The 26,446-nt window shown below is 38.6% G+C and overlaps 3 protein-coding genes across 3 annotated transcripts; 2 read left to right on the top strand and 1 right to left on the bottom strand.

The window, feature by feature from the left end:
- The first annotated feature begins 650 nt into the window (after nt 1-650).
- Nucleotides 651-6,774, top strand: LOC137934478 (Golgi SNAP receptor complex member 1-2). The gene is made up of 6 exons (XM_068778841.1): nt 651-1,022; nt 1,274-1,461; nt 1,581-1,670; nt 1,767-1,838; nt 6,374-6,503; nt 6,598-6,774. Exons 1-6 carry the CDS (start codon nt 890-892, stop codon nt 6,693-6,695), a joined length of 711 nt encoding a protein of 236 aa, XP_068634942.1. The 5' UTR covers nt 651-889; the 3' UTR covers nt 6,696-6,774.
- LOC137934477 (thylakoid lumenal protein TL20.3, chloroplastic) lies at nt 6,745-10,416 on the bottom strand. Its single transcript, XM_068778840.1, has 7 exons — nt 10,201-10,416; nt 9,931-10,093; nt 9,811-9,840; nt 9,412-9,518; nt 7,964-7,998; nt 7,698-7,826; nt 6,745-7,066 (listed from the first exon to the last, which is right to left on the bottom strand). The coding sequence occupies exons 1-7, from the start codon at nt 10,349-10,351 to the stop codon at nt 6,875-6,877; spliced, it is 807 nt and encodes a 268-aa protein (XP_068634941.1). The 5' UTR covers nt 10,352-10,416; the 3' UTR covers nt 6,745-6,874.
- Nucleotides 10,417-20,891: 10,475 nt separating this feature from the next.
- Nucleotides 20,892-23,764, top strand: LOC137967138 (protein YABBY 4-like). The gene is made up of 7 exons (XM_068813589.1): nt 20,892-21,267; nt 21,477-21,632; nt 21,876-21,990; nt 22,857-22,905; nt 23,069-23,144; nt 23,304-23,378; nt 23,494-23,764. Exons 1-7 carry the CDS (start codon nt 21,175-21,177, stop codon nt 23,560-23,562), a joined length of 633 nt encoding a protein of 210 aa, XP_068669690.1. The 5' UTR covers nt 20,892-21,174; the 3' UTR covers nt 23,563-23,764.
- Nucleotides 23,765-26,446: the final 2,682 nt, after the last annotated feature.

Genomic DNA, 26,446 nt, shown 5'->3' with positions numbered 1-26,446 from the left:
GGTGCTGATTTACATTTGTTTTATTTTTTTATTTTTTTTATTTTGTATGCAACAGACTTGCACAAGCTTGACTCAGGAGAATTTTTTTTATTATTAAAGTGAGAATTTTAAGAAGAATGTAGAGATTATAAAAATAAATATTTTTGTTTGAGTATTCTATATTTTATAATTAATATAATTAATAATTTAATCTTAACTCGTAATTATTATATTAATTTAGACTAAACTATAGTTTATCTTAATTTATTAATAAAATACACTACCTAATAAAAAAGTAACTCATTTTCCATTTTTTTAAGTAAAAATTTAACAATATATATCGACATTTTGTTTCCAATATACCGATTCATTTCCTAAGATGAATCAATACAAATTTCAATGATGTTTACTCCTGCATCAACAGAGAATTGAATTTTTCTGTAAGGTGTTAATAATCAGTTGAGTTTAACTTGTTATTACATATCAAACACAGATTGGCCTAGTCCGTTGACTCAAGTCTCCTTTTCAGATTTTGACAAAGATAAAACTCAAAAGGGGAAAACCAGTTAACCTGGTTCGCTTTTTACAGATTTACAGGGTAATGAAGTAGCGTGAAGAGCACCATTTATGTTTCATATGCAGTTATATCTAATTCAGAGTAAGAGGTTGGCTTCAAATCAACACTTGCTCTCGGCAATCTTCTGAAAATTCTGAGACAGATTATATTCAGCATATATCGTATTCAAAAGGTAGATAGATCTTCGTTTACTCCTCAACTGGCGAGGAAGAGGGATGGGAAGAGGTCTTGATGGCGTTTTAACTATGGGAATCTCAAAGCCAAAGAAGTAACTCAACTTTTAATTAGATAGTCTCTTGTTACTGGAAAGCTGAATCGAGGTCTTCTGCCAAAATGGTGGATCCGAGTCTTGAGCTTCAAGAGGCCGGCTGGGAGGAATTGAGAAAAGAAGCCAGGAAGATCGAGGGGGATCTCGATGTCAAGCTCTCTTCCTACGCTAAACTCGGCGGCAGATTCACTCAAGGAGGTAACTGCTCTTTCCCTCTCTTGCCTAATTGCAATATGTAAGAAGTTTTCGCAGTTCTACTTAGATTTGGGTCATCCGTACCGGGATAATGAGAGAAATGTAGATCCAAGTGTTCATTGTCTAGGAGTAATTGCTGGTCTACTGTGTCTCATTCTGTGACTGGTGGTTTGTTATTGACATTGAGGAACAATTTGAATATTGATGTGGGGGATGGTGATCAGAGTTTTCATGTCTGGGTTGGGGTGATGCAGATACTGGGTCACCCACAGTTGGATCAAGCAGATCGTGGAAGTCCATGGAAATGGAAATTCAATCCCTTCTGGAGAAGCTACTAGACATTAATGATGCCTTGAGCCGCTGTGCTGCGTCTGCGGCTCCTACTACGTCCGTCGCACAGAAGCTAGCTAGGCACCGGGACATACTTCATGAGTATACCCAGGTTGAGCAATTTAATTTTGGTTTTGCTCAGTCTAGCATCGTTTAATATGTTTTTACTTTCAAAAGTTGCTCTTTTATCATTTATGGTTTTGCTGAATTGATCGACGAGCATGATATTAGGAATTTAGAAGAAAAAAAGGGAATATAAACTCCATGAGGGAGCACGCTGAGCTTCTCACTTCTGTCAGAGATGATATAAGTGAATACAAGGTGAGCGAAGATTTGACTGCCTGCCCAACTTTGCAGTCTTTCATTTGAATGTTCTCTCTTTCTTAAAATAATCTCTTGCTCTTTGCTTCCCATTAGGCATCTGGGAGTTTGTCACCTCGAATGCAGTTGTTACGAGAGCGTGCTGCAATACATGGGAGCATAGTACACGTAAGATTACATTTCTATCATGCATGGCAGCCCTTGTTTGCTTTTAACTTTGGTCTCTTCTAAATGTTTAATACTTCATTTTTAGTTACATAGAATTGACTCAATAGATGTAGATGTTGCTGTAAGATGAACGAGTTTAAAATCCTGCTGTTTTAAGCCAAAAAGTACAATTTTGAACTGCAGTCCAATTCAAATAAAAGGTACCTGCCGTACATCTTAATTATGTATTAATAATTAAGAATATTTTCATGTTCGCATTCCTTGACTTGAAAACTAAAACGTGCAAACTCGTAAATAAATGAGCATTAAGCATCACCTCCTGAACTTTTTAGTACCCCCCTGAGCATTAGTCATAGGATTACTGCAGTTTGAACACGTCTGTTTGTATCCATTCTTGTCCTCATACAATTGTTTTGGTTGTCTTGTTCTTCTTGCTTTGAAGAAAGAGTTCATCAAAGAGAAAGGAGGAGTGGGAAGAGTTCATCAAATTTGTTGGGGCTTTGCTACGTAAAATCCTCTCCTCAATCTTAACCTATCATTTCTATGACCTAACATGTATCTGAAGAGGAAAAGAGTCATATATCAACCTACTCAATGCAACTCCCTCCTTCATCCTTTCTTCAGCTTTGAAATTAAATTTAAACTTTGAAGAAACCATTGTAAGAGACAAACAGGAAATTAGGTTGCATATTTAATGACAAAAAATAATTAAAAGTTTTTAACAAGTGCAGAGAAAAGTTATATATTTTATAGGAGTATTTTATTGTTAATGGTTTTGAATTAACTCACCCATTGATTTGGACCTGTACCTTTGGATTTTTATTCTTAGTTTGACCTGGTACTTTCTTTTCATTGAGAAAGACTCATATCCCAAGGTTTTTTTAATAGTGTTTTCAAATTTGAGTTTCGAGTTTCAAACTAGTTGAAATGAGTTAAATAAATTTTTAGTATGTTATCTTATGTGATGAGTTTCATTTTAATTCAGTAATGGGTTTCTTACACTTCATTAAAAAAAAAAGGGGGGTTTCTTACTCTGCACAAGTGTTTCCAATAGCTATTGTCAGAGCGTTTGAAGGTTTACATAAGTGTATTTGTTTCTCCACTGGGAACCCCTTTTATTCAACTTCCTGAAGATTTATGTAATCTGTCTTGTAAATCCTGAAAATGAAACAAGGAGCCACCTGATCCTACTTGTTTGACCTCTTTATGTCACTGTGCTGTCTGCCTCTAGAATCTTGATGCTGAAGAATAGTGTGTCAAATATCTGTAACTAGAACTTGTCTACATGGAATCATCACACTGACATTAGTACTTTCTGAACTAGTGTGCTTAAACTGTTAGAAAAGTAATAACTTCTTCAAATTCACATTATATCTTGAATTTTGTATGAGATGTTTCAACTATGAAAGGATATAGCCATGTGTTTCCTTGTATCCATTGTCCTCAGAGCATCATCCAAACTATTATCTGTTCAGCTAGAGTTATTGTACTCCATTCTGATCAATCAGCTACTGGTTCAATCAATAGGCTGACCTTCCTGAAGTCTTTCCTAGCACTTCATCCCCATCATGTTTAGTTTTCTGTGTATGTTGGCAGTCCCTCAACCAACTTTGACAACATCCTTCAAATTGGGGTTGAATCAATGGCCTTTGCTCAACAGGTTCTCTTTTAAAAATCTCATCCTTCAGTTCAGTGATAACCATTTGCTTTACAGAAGGATCCATCCATCAAACTGTCAAAACTAAACCCTCCTGACGCTCATCATTCTAATCTCTTGGCAAAAGCTGGATTGTCCAAACCTGCTCTTCTTGGGGAAAAAATAGTTCCAAGCAACCTGTTGGAGCAAATGTTTTGGGTGTTAGCTGGCAAACTTTCCCTCTTTATTTAAAAGGGTCTGAGCCAGGGTTTGCCACCTGAAAAGGGGACATTCTTATCTTTTGCAGGAGGGGACATGCTTCTGCTATTGTCAGGTTATCAATTTATTTTCTTTTGCATCTCTGAAGTCCAGTTGTGTGGTGAATCAGATCATGGCTGTTGAATGGAGATAATTGTGTCATGGGGGCAATGATGGCAGAAAATGTGCTTTGAGGGTTCAAAGCATGTTTGTATCTGAAAGAAGCTATGTGACCTTGTGCTAAAAAGTGTTATACAATGAATCGGCCTCTTAAGAAAGTGGCTATGGGGATATGTCATAAAAAAGAATGCTGCTTGGAGAAAAAGTTATGACCATATTGTACTTTTATCCTCAAGGCAGTGAGGTTGCCTTCAACTAATACACAGACCCCATTTCTCCAATTTGGAAGGCTTTTGTCAACTGAAACAAAGGATGACAGCCTTAAAGTCGTAAGATCAGGAGTTCAGAATTAAATTCTGGCTAGATCCTGGATTGTCACATCTCCCTTGCGGAAGTTTTTCTGAGGATTTTCAGCTGGCCTTTGACTACCACATATCAGATCAAAGAGGAAGAGCAGAGGAAATTAGATGGTTTTGGATCACAACCTTGGTGAAACTCATGAGGTACCCCTCTTCATCTCTTTGTGACTTTTACATGAGGTGAAGGAGAGGATAAAAGTTCTGTGCATGTGATGTCTTCTGGACAGTGCACAGTTCCATGTGGAAGACTTTATTTTCTCTTAGAGACTAGAGCACTTCTTAAGAAAGTTGAAACATCCCTTATCTCATACCGTTCCATGGAGTAAATTTCCCTGATATTCTAATTCTTCAGCCTACTCTGTTGCTAAAGAAGGTGTCTCTCCAAGCAATGTCTTGTTGTGGAAGGACCAAAGTTTTTCTGATTGTATCTGTATTAGTCTTTCCTGGGTGGCATTTGCGTCCCTTAATTTTTTGGTGTTTTGCTAGTAAAATAATTTCAGCATTTAAAACAGAAAAAGGCTTCTAATCAGTATGCTTCTCAGTCTCCATTGAACACTGAAATTATCTCAAACTTCTTTGTTTTTTTTTTTTTTTTTTATCTTCAACAACTTTTTCTTCTGTTGTTTAGGCTAGGACTCAATGGTCACATTGGGTGGTTTTAATGTGTGGAAGTCTCAGGGTCAAGTCTTTTCATCCATGGCTGCTTTTAAAAGTAGGAGTGGAAATACCACAAAAGAAAAATAAAAACTAATAGCACATTCATTTCTGATTACCTTCCGATTTTCCTGTATATCCATCTCTGCATTCTCATCTTCGTCTCCCTCATCTTCTGTCACACAGTTACTGATCTCTCTACCCCTGTCAATCGTCAATATATCCTTAATATTACATTGTCTTCAATTTCTCTGCATCCTTTTTCTTGATCAAGCTTGGTAATTGTCACTTTGGGTATCACTTGCATTCAATTTGAACTCAACACGCTTCTGTGAACCTTTGCTTATCATTTGTTAACAAGGCAAACCAATTGATGTATCTAGAGTGAGGAGCATAAGTATATTCATGGTAACAGCAAAGATAAAGGCGCCTAAATTTAGGCTCTTTACAGTGATTGTGAGAAGACTTGTATCTCTTCCTTTAAAAAAAAAAAAAATCGTGTATATCATCCATTATTCTGATCTAGTTATGATGTGCTCATTCATGCACTTAGCGAAATTGACTTCCTACTATGTGACATACTTTCCCTAAATCAGCAATGACCACTGTAGTTATTTCTCTTCCTTGATGTTTTACTTAAGACGGTTTGCATTAGATGTAGCCTCAAAATTTGATCTCCTGGACATAGAATAAAGCTGATATTTTGATATCATGGCATTCTAACTTCACCCCTTCTCTGATACTCTCTCTAATTCCATTAGGCGAGTTATTAGGTTGACCTACTAGTGGTTATTGTACCTACATCTATTTTCTTGAATATGAGTACAACATGTACCTGCCATTTCCTCTTAAAATTTCTTCCATGCAATGAGACTGTTGTATTAGCTCATTTATTGCCTGCTTAAGTTTTCATGTTTCATTTTTTTTTTGTTAAAGTGATGCTTTTTATTCAAAGAGAAAGTGAAAGAACACAAGGTCCCAAATAGGGACAAAAACAAGGCGAAGGTGGCCAATAGAACCCAACATTGTATCCTAAAGTTGGCATTCCCTCCTAACCATCCGGCCATAAACACTTTTGGGATTCCTAGTTAGTATTAAATGGGAAAGTTTGTATTACATAATGCAAATGTGGGTTTTTTAAAATTTTTTTTTTTTTTACAATTTGGCTTGCATTGTTTTGATTTCGTTCTTTGCTGTTTTAACCTAACATGCCAGATAGCTGATTTAATCGTTTTGATAATTTAGTATTATAATGATGAGGCCCTCATAGATTATTATGTTCAGTTAAATGTGTTCGGTTGAGCTCTTTCGTGATAACAGACAAATGATTAGTATTCACTTCCTAAAGCATTGGTAGTTTTGGTTTCAATTCAACCCAATTGTTGCCTTGATAATCACTGCAGTGCTCCGAATCTGTGAAATGACTCCATGAAAGCATGCTGGCTTTTTTCATGTTATTACTTTCCCCATTCTATTCTCATGGTGCCAATTTCAAAATTATGGTGCAGATAGATGATGTAATTAGTCAAGCTCAGACTACGAGGGCTGTCCTGGGCACACAGAGGACCTTGTTTGGAGACGTTCAAGGGAAAGTCAAACAGTTGAGTGACAAATTTCCCTTCATCCGTGGCCTTTTAGGTACATTTCTCCTGCACACTTGATACAGCTTATTTTAGAGATTTACGCATACCAGGAGTTGATGTTTCAATGCATTGCAATCTGGCATTTGCAGGTGCCATTAGAAGGAAGCGTTCAAGAGACACACTTATCCTCTCTGCAGTCATTGCGGCATGCACATTGTTCTTAATCCTCTACTGGCTCTCAAAGTGAAAGCATAAAAATGGAATTGGAAAGCTAATGTACAAGACTTGCAATAAAACAGCAATGGGTTTTTAGCTCTTTGTTTTCAGTGTCCTTCTCATTTACGAGTAACAACTATTTACTTCATATTAGGCATTGATGTACAAGGAATCAAAATTACGGGCTCTTGGTCTGCAGTGGACTGTGGATCACTTTGCATCACAAAGGCCAGTGCCTTGGTCACAAAATCCATCTTTATCAAGCAGCTTTTGTGGTGGTGCACTTAGCAGCGGGGAGGATGGAGTACCATAGGCACTTCGTCTGCTATTTCCACAACCGAGGCTGGTTCTAGTGCTCACCCCTGTTATAGGATTGACCCCGCTTGCATATTTACACAAGGCCTGCAAAGATATTTGAGCAAACAGCAGATGAGAATGGAGACAGCAGAAATCCTAGTTCTGTTATGAATCGGGAAAAAGATAAATATTATTGGTTTCAAGCTCCCTCTATTTCCCGATAAAAAGATGATATCAACTCTGAGCTGATACTTGGTGTACATCAAAAGCCACAAGGCAATTAGATTACCTCAATATAGTTTTCTGTTCAGATTTGATATTTTTTGAACTCTCTGTTAGAAGACTTTGTGGGCAGAATTGATTTAGCACTTAAATCGTCTTCCTGCTGTTCCCTTCCAGTCGTCAAATTGGATACTATTTAAGCTAAAAGGAACTGCTTTCCATCTTGAATGTAAAGTTGCTTACCATTTGAAACTTCTGATTTGTGTTTTATATTAGTGTCTCAGCAGGAAGTTGTTCATTATCTGGGATCTAACTCATTTAAGAGGTGCTGAATATTGAATAAAGGCATAGAGAGTAATTTTTATCCAAGCTAGTACTAAAGAAGCTCTCTGGCTCCTCGTTGAAACCAAAGGCTTTAAGTCTGATAAGTCTTAAGCCAAACAAGGTCTTATCAGCGGCTTTGGATCTTTATTATTGTTATTGTTATTGTTGCAGTTGTTGTTGTTATTATTACCTGCTTCTGCGGAAGGTCCAGAACAGCATCACTGAAATCAGCACCGTTGATGACTGCACCTCCAAGATCACTTCTGGTGAGAACTGATCTCGCAAGCACAGCATTTGATAGATTAGCTTCGTTAAGTACCTGAAATGTCATGGGACAAGCATCATTAGCATACTCTGTTTCCCATCTGTCCTCATGAATGGCAAAATCTCTTTTTTATTTGACGACTAAATTTATAGATAGTTCACATGTTGAAATGAGACAGAAAGGTTGTTTACCATGCGATCCATCAATGTGTCACTCAAATCTGCACCTGCGAGACACCAATCAGAAAAAGAAAAAAAGAAAAAGGAAATTTTAGCGATTCTTCTGTGAGTACACGGAAAATTCTCATGTAGGTTGAGAAGACAACCATGGTGGGGCTTTAATACAAAAACAACAAGATAACCATCAAAGGTTATGCATCCATTAACATAAAGTGCACGTTATTAGCTGATCTATTATGCTATTGAAGTTGCTAGATGCATGTCTGGAAATATTGAAAATACCGCTGTCCTTGACATAAATTTAGTTGAAACAGGTAGAAAGCATATTCCGTGATTAGAGAACTAGCAACAAGTTCATTTGAGGGGATTCCACAACCTGCTTCTCCTTCCAGAAGTAATTTCTTTGGAACTCTAGAGCAAACCAAGTATCTTCATGTTTCCAACATATGACCAGATAAACCTACAAGATGATCCTTACAGTATAATTAGCCAAACTATGAAGTTTAATGAAACATATGCAGAGGTGGATGTCTTTCTCAATTCAACTACTAGAATTACTAGGCTCTCGCAATCCACTAATGCTGCACATGAAACACTTAATAAACCCACTATTCTATTGGTATGGTCAAGGTTCATATTGTAGAAACGCAGTTGTCAGCCTGAATAGTCTTCCACTTAATAAACAACGTAACAAACCTACATGGTCTTCCACCAATCTGCATGGGAAAAATGTTTCAAACATCCTAAGGTTATCGATGTCCTGTATATCATATTTTTCTGTATTCAGATCACCGCTGACGATTTTGCAGGAGAAGAGAGGGGTCTTTTGATCCATTAATAGTAGTCACCAAAATACACATTATTTCTCCTTCCAAGCAGGATGTCAACTGAGACGATCCCAGCCCTGCAAAGCTAAACTGGATTATCCTAGAAAAGTGTCAGGTGGAAATGCACCCAAATATGGAATCTCCAGATGACTGTAAACAAGTACAATACAAAAGCCATTCTCAGTTTGAAGAATTACTCTTCAAAACAAGCACCCTTGAATTAGCTCAGTCTCTGTATGGTCCATTCATAAATAAAAAGCCCCAACAGGTAGCATTAGCATACAGTTTCACTGATTAGTAATTGAACAGCCTCTTTCTGTTGGAACCACCTAGATACCCCAGATTTCAGAATCAGTAAAAGGATGATAATCATCCAATCTGCCGTTCACTTCTCATTTGTCCTTCCTGCTCTTGAGATTTGACATTTTTCATATAACATTTTCTTGCTTTTTGAATAGTTCATAAAAGATAACTTTAACACAGTTCTTGATCCTTCTGCCATCAAAATACAAGACAAAGTATTGGGTTTGACAGAGGCTCAACAGAAGTAGAGTGATAATATCAAACATTTGTTCATTAAATGTCCACACAAAAAAACACGCTTCCAGGAGCAAGAAAATTTAAATAAGTTACCTGAAAAGTTTGCTTTATATGCAACAGCTTTCTCAAGGTATGCACCATTAAATGTGCAACCACTGAAGTCAGATTCTCTCATATCAGCAGATGTAAAGTTAGCTCGTCTGCAATATGTAAGCAATGTTATCACAGGAAGCAGAGTTAACTGGTTTTCCCTTTACCTCAAAGACACTTAAATCCAGGTCTCATAAAAATTAGGCCACTGATATGTAGTTGCTCCAATTGGTTTCAGCTTACAAAAGCCCCATGAGTTTCAGAGCAAAATGACTTGTATTAGTTCCAAGAAAGTTGGACGAGACCATGTTTTATCCATTTCCGGTGTTTTGATCAAAATATAGATGGTCTACCATTGAATTAGGCCTACAACATGGGGAAAAAACGAGCTGCAAGTATGACCTGAAATTTTCGTTGACATGCACCGCCTTCCTGCTCGCATTAAGGGGTGAAAGAAAAGTAAGAAAGAATCAGTTAGAGCCGGCAAGAGAGACAATCGCAACAAAGAGGAAAAGAGAGAACCTGAGGTCGGCCGAACCATACTGAGCAGCAGATCCTATCCCAAATTCCCCTCGTTGGTCTGCCTCAAACTTGTTCAGATCTGCAATGGCTGGCAAACCGGAGCTGAAGCTAATGACGGTAGCAGCTAATGCCGTTGAAATAAGCTTTTGCCACTTCTTCCCTTCTGCATTATTCAGAAACAGTTGTTTCCCTATTGTTTTATAAAGCACCTAGATGAACTGAACGGAGTAACAGAAACGGGAATATATTCAAATCTAGCAGTTGGCTCACCGGGATGAACGTTACTTTCAGCTGCTCCATTGCAAGCAATAACACACGGTCTCGAGCGCGGTTCTTGATGAGTACGAACTGACACGGAAGAAGAAGAGTTTGGGAGAACTGAGAGCTTGAGGGATAAAGGAGTAATCGAGGCGAAAGCCATTGGATTTGATCGGAAAGAAGAGGAGGAGGTAGAGAGAGAAGCAGAGGGTGAGGGAGGAGGGAAAACTGAGGAACTACACACGTGTGTGAGGCATGATTCTCGCCACAGACTCTGCCGGATGATGGTTGAAATCGGACGCGTAGACGTGTCCCCGCGTCCACCGCACGTATGGATGGAAGATAATTTTCGATTTTCACAGCTTAGTAGGTTCTCACTTCTCCGTCGCTGCTCTTTTGGATTAAACACTTCTCCTTCGAACTGAAGTGTGTGTACAGCTGCAAAATTGTACCGATAGAATTTATTACAGTAATTTTAGTAAATAATATGTTTCCCGGATTTTAGGATCTAAGTTGGACCTAATTTTAAGGTGTAATTGTATTGATAAATAGCCTTTGATTGAGAGAAGAATACATCGGAAAAAAATTAACCTTTCGAAACTTTGTATTTGCTCTGTTTTACATGGTATCAGAGTGGGAGAAATTTTCTGCTGTCGCCGTGAATGAAAAGGTTGTCTTATAGCCAAAGAACAAAGCAACAACTCTGGAGCCGAAAAAAAAAAAAAACAGAGCAAGTTTGCTCCGCCGTTGCCATGAACAAAGAAGACACTGGTTTAAACCGGCGAAATTTTCGAATGTCATCGACGACTGCACCACCAACACAAATGTCACCGACAACCGTACCACAAAACTGAAGACGTGTTGTCATCACCCGTCGCTTAAGACTGTCCCGAATTAATCTTTGGTACCACATGAGAGCACTATTCAAAAGTGCTCTCGACGAAGAAGACAACGAACCGCCGTCACGCTACCCCGGCAGACCTTCCAAACGTAGCCACCGGTAGGCCTTACAACAATCAGCCAGCCCGAACCAGAGCATTGTCTTGCCGAAGAAGACGATGAGGTACGAGAGATATTTCTCCACACCGCCTCCTCGCAGCCACCACCATCAAAGTCACTAAATAACTCCGGTGGGACCCGAAAGTTGCCGACGAATGGTAGCCGAACCACCAGTTCGGCAAAGGGGGAGCCGCTCCAGAGCATCGTCTCGCCGAAGAAGATGAAGGTGATTTTTTTTAAACTTAGGTTACTATTCATTTATTTTTCTGTCTAGTGGACAAAATCCAAACCGGGTCAACCCAGCGACAGACCGGACCAAATTTGGACTCGGACCACCAATGATAGTACCTTTCCTATTACAGGGGAAAGATCGATTATCTTGTCTAATAATCTGACATTAGATGTTATCCTTGTTGTTCCATCTCTTGAATCAATCTTTTGTCTGCTAGCCAAATTACTTCAATTCTTACTCGTATTGTAACTTTCTGGCCCTCATTTTATGTTTTTCAGGATATTCTAACCCGAAATATTCTTGGTTATGGTGTTAGACGGGGCAAACTCTACTATTTGGAGTTGACAGAGAATGGAGGATCAAAAATCAGTCAGGCAAATCAAGCAAGCAGTAAAGACATTGTTCAAGCAACTATATGGTTATGGCACCGAAGATTCGGTCATCTTTTTTTTGGGTATTTTAAGAAATTGCAACCACACTTATTTTCAGGTTTGAATAATTTGGATTTTCATTGTGACATTTGTGAACTAGCTAAGAGCCACCGTATCCCTTATTTATCGAGTTTGAATAAAAGTTCTGAACCGTTTGAGGTTATTCATTTTGATGTTTGGGGTCCTGGAAAGGTTTCTTTTATTTCTAGAGCTCGTTACTTTGTGACATTTATTGATGAATGCACTAGAATAATTTGGGTATCCTTGCTTATAAAAAAGAGTGATGTGTGTATAGCATTTCAGAAATTTCACCAAATGGTGCACACTCAGTACCAAAAGCAGATTCGTGTTTTACAATCTGACAATGGTACTGAGTTTGTCGATGCTTCTATCAGTAATTTTCTGAGCAATCGTGGAATTCATCATCAGACCTCATGCATCTATACTCCCCAACAAAATGGATTGCCAGAGAGGAAGAATAGACAATTTTTGGAAGTAGTGTGTGTCTCCCTCTTTGACATGAACATGCCTCAGTTTTATTGGGGCAAAATTGTCAAATATGTTGCCTACCTTATATCGAACACCTTCTCGAGTTATAAACTTTCAAACTCCTCAACAAAAATTGCACTCCTTAATTTCCATTCACCATCTGAAATAAACTTGATCCATGTGCCAAACGATGTGTTTTTGTTAGCTATTCTGATTTTCAAAAAGGATATCGGTGCTATATTCCACACTCCCGAAAGCTCCATGTGACTCTAGATGCCTCTTTCCATGATTTAAAATCTTATTACTCAGGGGGAGTTTCTTGGAATTCTCTTCAGGGGAGGAGAGCTCAAGTGAAGAAAATGTTCAACAAGAGAATAGCGGAGGGGCTGAGTTTATAGAGTTAGAAACAATAAATGAATGTTTTAATCAACAAGAGAATAACAGAGGTGCTGAGTTTATTGAGTTAGAAGCGGTGAATAAATTTTTTAAGAAACTAGGTCGCCATGATGTCCAACAAGACTATGATCACAACTATGAAGCCGAGAGTGAATCATTAATTTTTCCTAAAGAATCCTGAGTTGCTTCCATCTGCACCATCAACTAAAGAATTAACCCAAAATATTCCTCCTCAGATAAATACGAATCTTGTATTTGATGAGTCTAATGAAATATGTGTTCCTATAGAAAATAACTCCTAGATATCCACAAGGATTGAATAGGGGAGTTCCAAAGAAATAGTATGAACCTAATCCTGAAGCCAAGACCAAGTACTCAATCAACAACTATGTGTCCTCCTATAGGTTGACTAAATCGTATGCATTTATTATTGATCAATAATTCAGGGTTTCTATTCCTAATAATGTGCAAGATGCATTAGTTGATGCAAAATAGAAAAATGCGATGAACGAAGAGATGGAGGCTCTACAAGAGAATGTCACTTGGGAACTTGTTCCACAACCTAAAGGAGTGAAGACAATTGGATGTCGATGGGTGTTCATGGTGAAACTCAAACCGGATGGAAGTATTGAAAGATATAAAGTTCGACTAGTTGCAAAGGGATATTCGCAAAGGTATGAGATAAACTATCATGATACTTTTCTACCAGTAGCTAAAATCAATACAATTTGCATTATAATATATATAGCAACAAATTGAGATTGGCCTCTGAAACAATTTGATGTTAAAAATGTGTTTCTCAATGGAGACTTAGAATAAGTCTACATGGAGTTATCACCCGGAGTTTAAAGTACTTCTTTGTGTCAAGGTGAAGTCTATAAATTGAAGAAGTTATTGTACGAGCTGAAATAGTCACCTAAAGCATGGTTTGGGAGATTCTTGACTACAATAAAGGAATTTAGTTATAAGCAAAGTAACTCAATCATAAATTTGTTTAGAAAACACAAAGAAAAAAAAATAACAACCTTAATTGTATATGTTGATGATATGGACTTAATAGGAGATGACCCATGTGAAATGCAAACTTTACAAAAGTATTTAGCCACTAAATTTGAAATGAAGGATCTTGGACAATTGAAATACTTTTTGGGAATTGAAGTAGCAAGATCGAAACATGGAGTCTTCCTTTCACAGAGAAAATATATGTTAGATCTTCAGTCGAAACAAGAATGTTTGATTGTAAACCAGTAGAGACGTCTATAAAAATGAATCATAAGCTCAAAATTCTCCCAGATCAAACTCCAGCAGACAAAGGGTGTTACTAGTGATTAGTTGGGAGATTAATCTACTTATCATACACAAGGCTAGATGTAGCATATGCAGTGAGCGTTGTAGTTCATACATGCACCAAGTGAAGATCATATGGAAGCAGTCTATCGGATCTTGAGATACTTAAAGAGTACTCCAGGAAAAGGTTTGTTATTCTCAAAAAAATGTATCTCCAACATTGAAGGATACACAGATTCTGATTGGGCAGGTGATCAGACAACCAGAAGATCCACCTCTGGTTACTTTACTTTTGTGGAAGTTAATCTTGTCATTTGGAAAAGCCAAAAACAGAAGGTAGTATCAAGATTAAGTGTTGAAGCTGAATTTTTAGGCATGGCTCATGGTGTATGCGAATTGTTATGGATAAGGAATATACTAAGGGACTTAAGGATTGAATATGTTAAACCAATGAATCTCCACTGTGATAATAAGGCAACCATCATAATTGCACAAAATCTTGTTCAACATAATTGCACTAAACATGTTAAAGTCGATCGTCATTTTATCAAGGAGAACCTCGATGCAAAGATTCTACAATTTCCTTTTATTCAATCCGAGAGTCAGCTGACTGATATGCTTACAAAGGCAGTATCAAGGAAGGTGTTTCATGGTATAATTGACAAATTGGGCATAATCGACATCTATGCACCAACTTGAGGGAGAGTATGTGCAAAGCTGTAAAATTGTATCGATAGAATTTGTTACCATAATTTTAGGAAACGATATGTTTTCCGGATTTGCTTCCCTGATTTTAGGATCTAAGTTGGACCTAATTTTAGGGTGTAATTGTATTGATAAATAGCCTCCGGTTGAGAGAAATACATCGGAAAAAAAATTAATTTTTCAAAACTTTGTATTTGCTCTGTTTTACATGAACCAAAAAAAAACGATTTTTTTTGTAATTACTCTCTGTTATTCATCTGAGATAGACGAATCAAAATATGCGGAATTCTTCCTCCTTGTCTCCTCTTACCAGTTTCGAGTGATTTGAACACTCTCGACCCTTTTGATCTTTCATGAATATTTCGATCAAAATTTGCTTCCTCTTTATAAAATTCCAATTAACTTCAGCAAGCTGGAGGTTCCAATTCTCTGCTCTACGATTACGTGTCCTACTCGTCTGCTTGTATCGTCTGCTAGGACTGCAATGCCCTACTCGTCTCGTACAGTATTGCTGAAACTGAGTGGACAGATCCATTTCCCCAACCACACACTCTTTGAACTTAACAAGAATATTATTTTCTGGTCTTCTTTTGGCTGGATACTCTGAATCCCCACATTTATATGAATTGTTTGAATTTCAGACAAACTTCAATGGCCTGCACGAATATGCAATGAGGTCAAGATATGTAATTAAGGATACGGAAATTCAGTACATGAACAGACATTCAGCAATCGATTCCACCGAGTTCTTCTTCTCGGTGAATCTGGCGTTCCAAATCAGTAAACAAGCAAAATAGCAGAGTTAAATACTCAACAAGATCGATTTTACCCAGATCACTGACAGAAACGAGTTCCATGGATAAAACTGGAGGACCGACCAGAGATCGAATGGCTTTAATGGTCAAAAGTGATATTCCTCGAAAAGAACAGAAAGATTTCGATCGTAGTCGTGATTGATTCCTTGGGTATGCCGGACTCGCTAAACCTGAAAATCAAGTACCGGAGGATCTCCTCATTTATTACGAGGATTTTGATCCTTTTATGCCTGGAGGAAAAATCAATTTAAAAGACAAAAACAACAAATTTAAGACTTTAACAAGTACCGGTACCAGATTTTCGAGTTCAACGGATCCATTACTGAGCCAGAATCACTTCTTTGTTTACTTCCTTTCACCACTAAATCACCTCTGAGTTCATTTTTGAGAATCGATAATGAATTGTGAAGAACAAGAGGAAGTGAATAATATTCTCTAGGCTCCAAGATTTGGTCTTCGTATTAGTCTGAGGAGACAAAACTAGGCTAAAATCAAACTCTTTTGAATGCAATTCCCATAGTAATCAATCAAAATCCTTCACTTCAACTTCCATAGCAGAATAGAAGAGAACTTTAGGAGAATCCCAGTAATCTCAACCCAAAACAATTAATAAAAAGGATTACTTAGTAGAAAGCAAATTCATACAACCTCTCTTTCACGTAAACAAGTCTTATTCAGCAAATCTGTTCTCTCCTAAATGGATTAAAGACTTCATTTATGAGAAAGAAGCACATGATATGGGTATCCGAAAATAGCCATTCCTTACACTCCAAAGCCCTAAAGATTAGGAATCCTAAATTCTTCATATTGTTATCTTTCAACACTTCAAAAGCCTTGAGAGACTCCATGTGCTCCGTATCATGCTCATCTTCTAAAGCAGTCGATGAACCTCCTCTTTGCTTGGATCAACAGTCCTTTCTTTTTCGATGAATGGGTTATCTTCTAGCTAAAGAAAAGAAATAGCCTACCTTCTACAAGCTGCAGGAATGAGAGGGAGAGGAGAATAATCATGGAATCAGTTAGAACAGTTCTGAAGCTTGTTTACTAAAGTTGTATAAAAAAATATAGCTCAAAGTCAATCGTCCTTTCTCAGAAAAAAAGTAACTGAGAAGCTTGTTCAGGAAACTGGACAACTTCTGCACTGCTACTGTAGCTGTCTAGTCAAGAAAACTAAAGCTATTTTTGGCTATTGCATATAACAGTGCTCACAGTTGAAATAATCTTTTTCATACTGTTTGGTTAAACGATTTGCATGGATTAAAGAATCTTGAACAGAAGCTGGGATTTGGATCGGTGAAGCGGGGATTGAGATGTTAGAAAGAGGAACTTCCTTACAGAGATGGCAGCAATAATGAATCAAAGATGGTTAGGCAGGCATTCGTTTTCCAAGTATTAAATCAAACGAATTGAGATGCTCTTCTAGATTGAGGTATTTGTAGCCTTTTTGCTTGCTCGGGTAGGGGCCCCAGAAAAATGAAGACAAGCTGAAGCAACATGGAGATGACTCTTCAAGGTCATTGCTGTATCACACTCTCTCTCTCTCTCTTCCGACCTTGCTCAATAGACGGAGAATCTTCAAGCTCAGCAGCAGCACGGGCCTCTCTGAGTTTGCCCAAACTTGGGTATGAGAGGGATGGCTCAAGGAATCAGTCTTTGGATTCTTCTGCAGCTTGGGCTGTGTGGTAATTATGGTTTAGAATTGTCAATTTTTTTGTTCAACTTGTTGCTTTGCTAGTAATTATCTTCAGTAGTTCATAGATAAGTATTTGCTTATGATTTACATTTAAAGATTTTTGTATTTCATAAATAAGGAATATCATAACATATGATCTTCTAGTATTTAGATCTATGTTAAACTATTCTAACACTCTTCCCTCACATGTAAGCCTTCTTTGTGACTCCCATATAGATAATTTCTGGGTGGCAGCCAATGTTCAACTACGTACAAATATATCGATTATTTTGTCGATTAGCCGATATTTACAAGGATTTTCCAACTAACAAGGTTTTTTGAAGATGCAAGTCTTAGAAAGTTTAACAAATTGGTCAGAATGTTTATTATATAGCCAGATATTCTTCGATAATGTGCCGATAAGCCGGAAAAGAAACAAGGAAAACAAAAAATGGGATGCTAATCCATTTATACTAAATTTAATTTTTTTGTTCAGTAGAGTTAAGTTAAAGAGAAAGGTATACAGCTTTTATTGAGCATTGTACTGTGAGAATCCAAGTAGTGGTTGGGAGGTAAGCAAAGCTTTGAGTGAAGTGGGTGCAAAGAGTTAAGCAGCTTTTTGGGACTGGCATTTAACCAAGTACTGCCCAGAGAATTCACAAAAATCTGATTAAGGATAAGGAGTTCCACTTCTAACTTCAATTTAAGGCTCAAATTTGTAATAATTATTGAAATAGATTGGGTTGATGTAGAGCGTTTAGCTCTCCAACATGGATGATCAAAGTTGAAATCGGGTGTTTTGGGATAAATTTAGGGATCCTAATTACTTGGAGAAATGTTATTTGAAGTATCCAATCTAAGGAACAGTAAAAGGTAAAACGTGGAGTAGCAGTGAGGGTACTTACACCATGAAAATCAGAAGAAGCTCCTGTAAATAATTGAAAACTTTGGCAGAAAGCCGTATGTAATGTCACAGAGCAGAGAACAGTGTCACATGCTGGGTCCTATATTGTGTGTCCTTGGCTTTGCACGAACTGCATGCAAGAGACACCCATGCTCATGAACTCCAACGAGAAAGAAACCAAAAGTCATGAAAAGATTTTGTTGTGGTAGTAATTGGCCACATCTGGGACTCAACTCTCAAGTACATTGTCCTCCTCTAGGGTCAGCCCCACCCTCCCTATCTCGTTTTCCTTCTAGGAAAGTATCCCAGTGCTTCGATGTCTCTCTGTGAAGCCACTCTGGTCTGTGATGGCTACTTATCTCATTCTCATGTGGATGCCGGCATCAGCTCTGTGAAGGGACAGAGGAGAGAGAGAAAGAGAGAGAGAGAGCATCTTCGGTTGAGGCAAGTCTAGTACATGTATTTGCAGGGATGGAGGCCAAACACTATTTTTTATACCAGGCCGCATTTAATACCAGACCTTCTCGGTATCTGCCCACCATTTCATTTCTTCCTGTGGGAGAGCGATGGCTCTATAGCTCTTCCAAATAACACCAAGAATACCCTTCGCAGGCTTTTCCAGACGGGTCTTCAAAGGACATGCACGCATGCATGCGTTTGCATGATACAGCAGTCGGAATGGTACTCTGGTCGATCTCTTAGTTCTGGAGGATCCAAGAAGACAAAAGGCTAACTTCTCGTCCCTTTTTTTCTCTTTACCTTTCATCTCTTTTCTCCCTGAGATAGCACGCCAAGTGTTTGATGAAAGGTTTTATTGAACTGAACCTTATGTTCTCCACCACCATTTACAGCCTCTCAACTGATCAAGTGTGTATTGTCACTAATCTTGCCTCACAACCTCTGTACTGGCCTCTTGAGACTTGGCTCCTCATCCTGATGGAATGATGATAGACTGTCTGGTTGACTTTTTGGCTCACCTACATTGTCCGAGCGATTCAGAGGAGATGAGTAATAAAAAAGACAGTATGTGTACAAAACCTATCTTTTATGGGGTCAAATACATACTGGATATAGGAACAGACTGGACGTAGGGGAGGGACTGAATCTGTCCCAAGTTCAGCTGTAGCTAGATTTACCTTGCTGACACGTGAAGCGTGACAGATGGAGGAAGAAGAAGGGAAATGGGGAACGGAAGATTTGGAGTTACCAGCAACTAACAAAGTAAAAAAAACATAAAAAAAAATTGCAGGTACAGATTGGAGGAACGAGGGACTGATCAAAGAATGATGGGGAAAAGAAGACATGGGAATGCAAGTGAGCTTTTGTTGGTTATATGAGAAACAAAAATCTTGAGAGTGTGACGCCATTTTAGTCAGATGATGACATGGGAGTTTTATTCTAAGGAGCATCAATGTCACTCGTTAGGGAAAATACCATATTTTTTGTGGAAGTTGAGAGGCATTGAGGGAAGTAAGAGCTCAGAAATGGAGAAGCGTAGCGTAGCAGATACAGGCTTTAAATTATCCCGAGAAGAGACAGAGCCATATTTAAGCAGAAGAAAAGAAATAAGAAATAAGAAAAAGGGGATCAGATTCAGAGAAGGAAAAGGTAGCGCCTGAATCTGGACATTTGCTGTGGGCCTTCCAGGTCGGTGCGGAATCCAGTTACATTACACGTTAGGGAAAAGAAAGCAACGGAATTCTCTCTCTCTTATGTGGAGGGAGGATGGTTTTACGTGAAAGTGAGTTGCAGGCATCTTTCCGAAGGCCCTGGCGCTTCCTCTTTTCATCAGCAACTGCGTATTGTAATTGCAGCAGAGGGGAATTCAAAGTAAGGAAGAGGGGGAACTCAAACACAGAAATCCTAGAAAAGTGTTGCATATGCGCCTAAAGATAGGTGAATAAGGCTACCGAAGCGAGAAGCATTTGAAATTTAGGAAAGGACAAATGCAGTAAAGAGAGTGGGAAAGAGAGAGAAGGCCCGAAGAGGATCTCTGTCGATCTGTTCTTTTCTAAATTTCCAGACTCCAGAGTCATCACTGAGAGAGATAAAGAAGCTGTAGCAAATTGTGGGGGAAGAGAGTGAGTGTGTGTGTGTGAAAGAGAGAGAGAGAGAGAGAAAAGGGGAGAGAAGAAGTCCAGAACTGGGGAGAGGGAGTGAGGGCAGGGAGAAAAGGAGAGGGCGTTTGTGTGGTCAAATCGGTAAAAGTGGAAATAGGGGAACTGCCTGAGTTTTAATGTATTAAAAGAGAGTAGAATGAGGGGGATGGGGATCCCCATCCCCTGAAGGGGCGGAAGGCAGGGTCTGTGACACTGGGGCTGTGGGCTTATTGCCCGGGAGGTCATAGAGGTGCACGGGATTGGGAAAACGAGAAAGCCCGCCACCCTCATAACTACGAAAACAACAGGTGAATGAGGCAAAGGTAAACGGGGCCATGCAAACGTCCCTTTCGTCGTTTTCTCTCTCTCTTTCTTCTTCTTCTTCTTCTTCCCCCACCTCTGCCGCACCCTGTTAGAATTCGGAATTGCAATGGGAATTGCCTCACTTCTCTATCTATCCCTCTCATCGGGAATGCCAACCACACACTTTCTCTCATCTTTTTAATGACCACACCACCCTGGCGTATGTTAGCCTGCCTGCCTGCCTCCCACGTTTCATCTTCATCGTTTTTTCCCTCATAAATTCCTACACTTTACAAATACATACGAGACCATACAAGAACAACAGCAACCGCCTCTCTGTATCAATTATCATAAAGGGTTCTGTTTCCTGAGTTGTCTCTCTATTTCTACTAGACCTTCTCTGACCTCTCCCTCTCTTTCTCTCTTTTTTTCGGCTCCTTGGCTCGGTGCCTCATCCATCCCTCTCTCTCTCTCTCTCTCTCTCTCTCTCTCTCTCTCTCTCTCTCTCTCTCTTTTTGCTTTCGACACCAACAATAACAAGACCCATCAGGAAGAACAGCCGGAAGGGAAGTGGTTAGACAGTCAATCAATCAATCAATCTGTCACGCAATCGATTGATCAATCATATCACAGCTCGCAGTCAACAAAAACATCATGTCCTCCTCGTCTGCTTTTTCGCTGGACCACCTCCCTCCTTCCGAGCAGCTCTGTTACGTCCATTGCAACTTTTGCGACACCGTCCTCGCGGTAGCTTTTCTCTCTTCTCGTCTCCTAAACGGGCGCAGATGCTTCGTTCTTACCTCTTAGCACTTAGCCCTACCTATAATCGTTCCACTTCTTTCTTCTTTCTTCTGCTGCTTCTTTAGGTTTTCTTCTTCGTTGGTAATTTTCACTCGCGACTCTCCTAACTTTTATTATCTGATAGATTGACCCTCTTTCCGTTCCTTATATGGTAGGTGAGCGTGCCCTGCAGCAGCCTGTTCAAGACGGTCACCGTCCGATGCGGCCACTGCACCAATCTTCTCTCCGTCAACATGCGCGGCCTACTCCTCCCGGCGGCTAACCAGCTGCACCTCGGCCATGCTTTCTTCTCTCCTGCTCACAATCCTCTGGTAAAATTTCACAAAAGAAGAATTAAAAAAAAAAACAAAATGACTTTGCCTCTCTCAGAGTCTCAGGTTGCACAAAAGCATAAAGAGGAAAAAAAATTGAAGCATTTAAGTGGGTTTAACATATTTGAATCTTTGATACTCGTGCTTCGGGATTCTTACAGATGATCTCTTTTCAGTTGTGCTGTGCTGCTTTTTTTCCCCCTTTTTTTCTCATGATCCTGTTTATCTGATTAATTTCTTCAGGAAGAGTTTCCAGCACCACCGCCAAGCTTATTGCTCGATCAATCCAACAACAATGAATCGGTGGTTTCAATAAGAGGATCCGAAGAGCCTCCTCGGACACCAGTTGTGAACAGACGTAAGATTCTCTTTTCCTTCATGATAATGATGCAAGCCATTGGAGACCAACTACGTTCTGGAGATTATTTCATGATTTCCACTTCCCTTGATGCAAAAAATGAGCTTCTTACCCTTTTTTTTTTTTTTTTTCCTGACATCTTTCTTCTTCAACTTTCATCAAAGAAACATCCTGCTCTTCGTTTGTCTTTCAAGAAAGAAAATCATGCACTTGCATTCTTCCTTCGCGCAATTTTCCTTCAGGGGTCATCGAGGAATCAAAAAGTAAAAACTGATTTTAAAAAAATATGGCTAAGAAGGCTGCTGCCTAAACATACGGTGGTGACCTGATTTGGCTTTCTGCACTCTGATATGATGGTCTGGTCTCTGGAAGGAAAACCCTTTAATGCTTTAGTTACAGTGCGACCTTAACTTCTGCTCACCCTCTTACCTATCTTTTACTTTCTTGTACTACTTCGAGCACCTCATTACTAATGGCAGTTAGTAGAATTCATTCTTTTCTGTTCGACGTCCCAAACCAGTGTCTTTTACATATCATAGAAATCAAAAGTAAAGTACTCTTGCCGCATATGCTCCGACAATTTCAATCAATTTTTCTACCAAAAAGCTTTCTGCAATTGCAAAACCCAGTGATTTTTTCCTGAAAAATATGATGTTTCTGCTAGCTTGTTTTGATTTTCGTCCATAAAAATCTGTGATATTACTACATTCTCTGGATTATTGTATATGTGAAACAAAAAGAGAGAGAAAGAGAGAAAGAGAGAGGTTGAGAGAAGTGCAATGATGCACCGATGATACGAAAATGATAAACAGTGTAGTATCGAAAAACCCAGCAACTGTTTTAAATGTTTATGTGGTACTGTGCAGCTCCGGAGAAGCGACAGAGAGTCCCATCTGCGTACAACCGATTCATCAAGTGAGTAATAATGAAAAGCGCCATAAAAACAAAAGAGGAACAACAAATACAGAAATCTGTTTTCTTTCTTGTTCTCGTCCTTCCGTTATATGTATTGTTATGGAATGAGGAGGCGAGATGGCGGAGAATTTGACATCTTTCTGGGCCTCGCTTCTGGTTGCAGGGACGAGATCCAACGCATCAAGGCGGGCAACCCCGACATTACCCACAGAGAGGCCTTCAGCGCCGCTGCAAAGAACGTGAGATCCGAGATTTCCATAATAAAACCATAATACTCTTTGTTTGCTTTCTAGGGTTACTAGTCCTACTGAGCCTTTCTTGTTTATGCACCAGCTAGGGTTTCTTTCTCACTTTTGTTTTCTTTTTGTTCCTTGGTTTCTGGGTCCTGCTTCTGCCAGTGGGCCCACTTCCCACACATCCATTTCGGACTCGTGCCTGACCAGACCACCAAGAAGACAAGCGTTCGTCAGCCGGTAACTCCATTCTTCCGCTGCAACTCCAGCAGATTTAAACTCCAATGCGTTTACGTTAGAATCTTATGTAGCTTTGCCTGTGTGCTTCTCTTCTGTTTTGTTGGGTTTTATGTAGGAAGGAGAAGACGCTCTCATCAAGGATGGGTTTTTCTCTACAGCAAACATGGGTGTCACACCCTACTGAAGAGCTTCAGCTTTTTAGGGTTTCCTTCTTTTTTCTCTTCTTCGTCTTCTTTCTTTGTACTAGTGTTGATTGTTGACAGACTTTCTGGGTTTGTGCAACAAGTTCTTTTCCTGTATTGCAGACCTTGCAATCTCTACTCTTTTCTGTAGGAGGCTTTGTATGCTAATCAGCTTCTCCAAGTAACTATTCTCTCTTTTTATCTTCTGTCCTGTCAATGAATGTGAAGGACTTAAAAGCAAAATGCTGGGGAATAGACGTTCTAAATTCCTAATTTCCTGGTTTCTCTATCCATAACCTTCGTACGTTATTCTACTAAGCAAAAGAAAATCTCTCCAATTTTCTGTTCATGAGCTTTTGCAGAAGTTGCACTACTCTCTATGATGTCTTATTTAACGTCTAATAAGTTTCTCTTTTATATCATCTCTAACTATTCTAATGGATGTAAGCAGCTAATACGATAAACTATCCTTGTAGCTCCCTAATTTCTCAGTTCATGATCTGTATTCGCCCTATGAAACTTTTGCTTATTGGTGGCCTTAAACTCTTTTATGATGCTTCATGATTTTAATTCCATCAATATTCTACTTGAACTTTTTATCATTTTCACAAAAAAAGCTTAGAGGAGATAACAAATCAAGTGCTTATGGCTATGACAAGAAAAACTGTAAGTCTTCTTTTCTAATAAACTATCTTGCCACAAGCAGTAAAATGAAGACAAAAAAAAAAAAAAAAAACGATGATAATCACTGTAATCTCATGAAAGCCATTAAGAGAACCAAAGACTTAAAAAGCTCTACACAGAAAATGAGTGAAGCCAGTGCTTATGAAGGTGGGATGATGGTTTGTTCTATACCAAGTAGCAAGCTGGGAGAAAGTCTTAGATGGCAAAGAAATGAAAAGCTACTATATTGCCACAAGTTTGCCATTAAGTAGATGGGACTTGAGCAGATACAGTTTTAATACCAAAACTGGGGAGTGTGATGGAGACCTGTTCTTGATCTGTATGAAAACAGTTAGTTTCTTGAGGTCATTTCCAATGTTTTTCAGAGCTGATTACGTTTCCACACAGCAGAAACGCTTCTGTGTGAAGTACTACATATGCAAAATTCTTGTTCATTTAGTTATTTACAGGTCTTTTTTTCTAGAAACTGTTAGTCCCGTCAAAGGAGGCCAAAATGACAGAAGTTATCTTCTCATTAGAAAACCCGTTTCATTTGATTCGTTTTCTTGTGTATGTCCCCTCCCTGCTTGAGGTTCCCGGAGGCTGTTCTCCGTCGCTGAAACAAGCACTCGAGGAGGATCAGTATATCTGATTCGAGCTTCAGAAATATCCGTACAGATATCGTCTGTTGAGCTGGTTGAGGGGACCATATGAACATCCTCCATGGTGATCCTCATCTCTCCCATGATCGATGGGCTGCTGATCGGCTTCTTCTTGATAAGGACAATCATCAAGTGGCCAACGGACTGCTACAGCACTGCTATCATCCGTGTCAAGACGATGACTATTACCCATACTAAGATGTAAGAAACATATCTTAGTTACCATGCCTCCCCTTCAGACAGGGCTAACGTCGCTCTCATCGCCATTGTCCCCCATTAGAATACTGGGAATCCGTGAGCCCAACGGAGATGAACAGTTGAGGCTGCTTTACATCCACCCCCGCAATTCAGAATATGGAAAGAATCCAGTGTCGGTTTCGTATGAAGATAAGAGGTCTGATTCAGATGTCGACATAAAAGGCATTACCAGCGGGAGGTTCTCCATTATTGATGAGTGTTTCTTTTCTGTAGCTGCAACCTAAATTGCTGGCAGAGCTCTAGACTTAGTCATCTGGGCTAGGAACTTGGGATCCACCTCAAAGTAAAGCCCAAAAAGGTGTAAATTGTTGTTGGAGATGGGCCCAGATGAGAGGATTGAAAATCCAACCATGTTACGTTCTAAGTGAGGCCAACTACTCCAAGTAAGAAAACATATATAGAGGTGAAGTCTAGCCTTCTTAAATTTCTCAATAAATTAATTTATTAATTTTATTTTTAAAAGGGAAGAGGTCGAGTGTACAAAAAATTACAAAATCAAGACGATGAGAGTACAAAGAATTTATAATATAAAATAGGTATATAAAATATTTGAAATGTTATATGCTTAAATTATAGTATAAAATCTTATAAAATATAAAAAATGTATAGTATGAATTAAAGTACAACCAAATTATTTTTAAGTAAATATTTTAATATGTTATTCTAAAGACAGAGCTTCTACTTATGCATAGTCTTAAAACTTACAAAAATTACCCATCACTTTATCGAATTATCAAGTAACAGTATAATAAGATACAAAATTATATTTACTCGTTTTTATTCGACTTAATAATTTAGATGTAAATAATTGAGTAAATACTTATATGGACAAAAAGATTTTATGCAAAGTTTATAGATAATTTTATGTAGGGTTAATGTACAAAGGTTAAGTCCAATTTTAGGTAGAGGTCATGCCAATTTTATGTAAAATATATGCATAATTATATATATAATTTATTTAACATATATTTTATGCAAAATTTTAAATATAAATTAGAGTTCGAGTTCGAATTCAAGCTCAAATTCGGCTCGAACTCAAACGTTCGAAATATTTAAATCAAACCCAATTCAAACTTAAGCAAATTCGGGATCGGCTCGATTCAATAACACCCCTACTCACAAGCATAGGAGGGAAGAGGGCAATGGGATAAAAAAACAAGAGGTAGTAGTTGTTAGAGTTGGAGGGAAGAAGGGAGTGTGCACATTAATTTTTTGTTGTAAAAAATTTGCAAAAAAAGAAAAAAATCAGCAAAAAAAAATCACTGAGAAAAATTTAAAATTAAAATTAATTTTTTTTATCAAT

Source organism: Aristolochia californica, unplaced genomic scaffold (genome assembly GCF_029961685.1).
Source record: "Aristolochia californica isolate CCGP_79_NKW_82.1479 unplaced genomic scaffold, dmAriCali1.0.hap1 SCAF_6, whole genome shotgun sequence".
NCBI lineage: Eukaryota > Viridiplantae > Streptophyta > Magnoliopsida > Piperales > Aristolochiaceae > Aristolochia > Aristolochia californica.
This window is presented reverse-complemented; position numbering and strand designations above follow the sequence as displayed.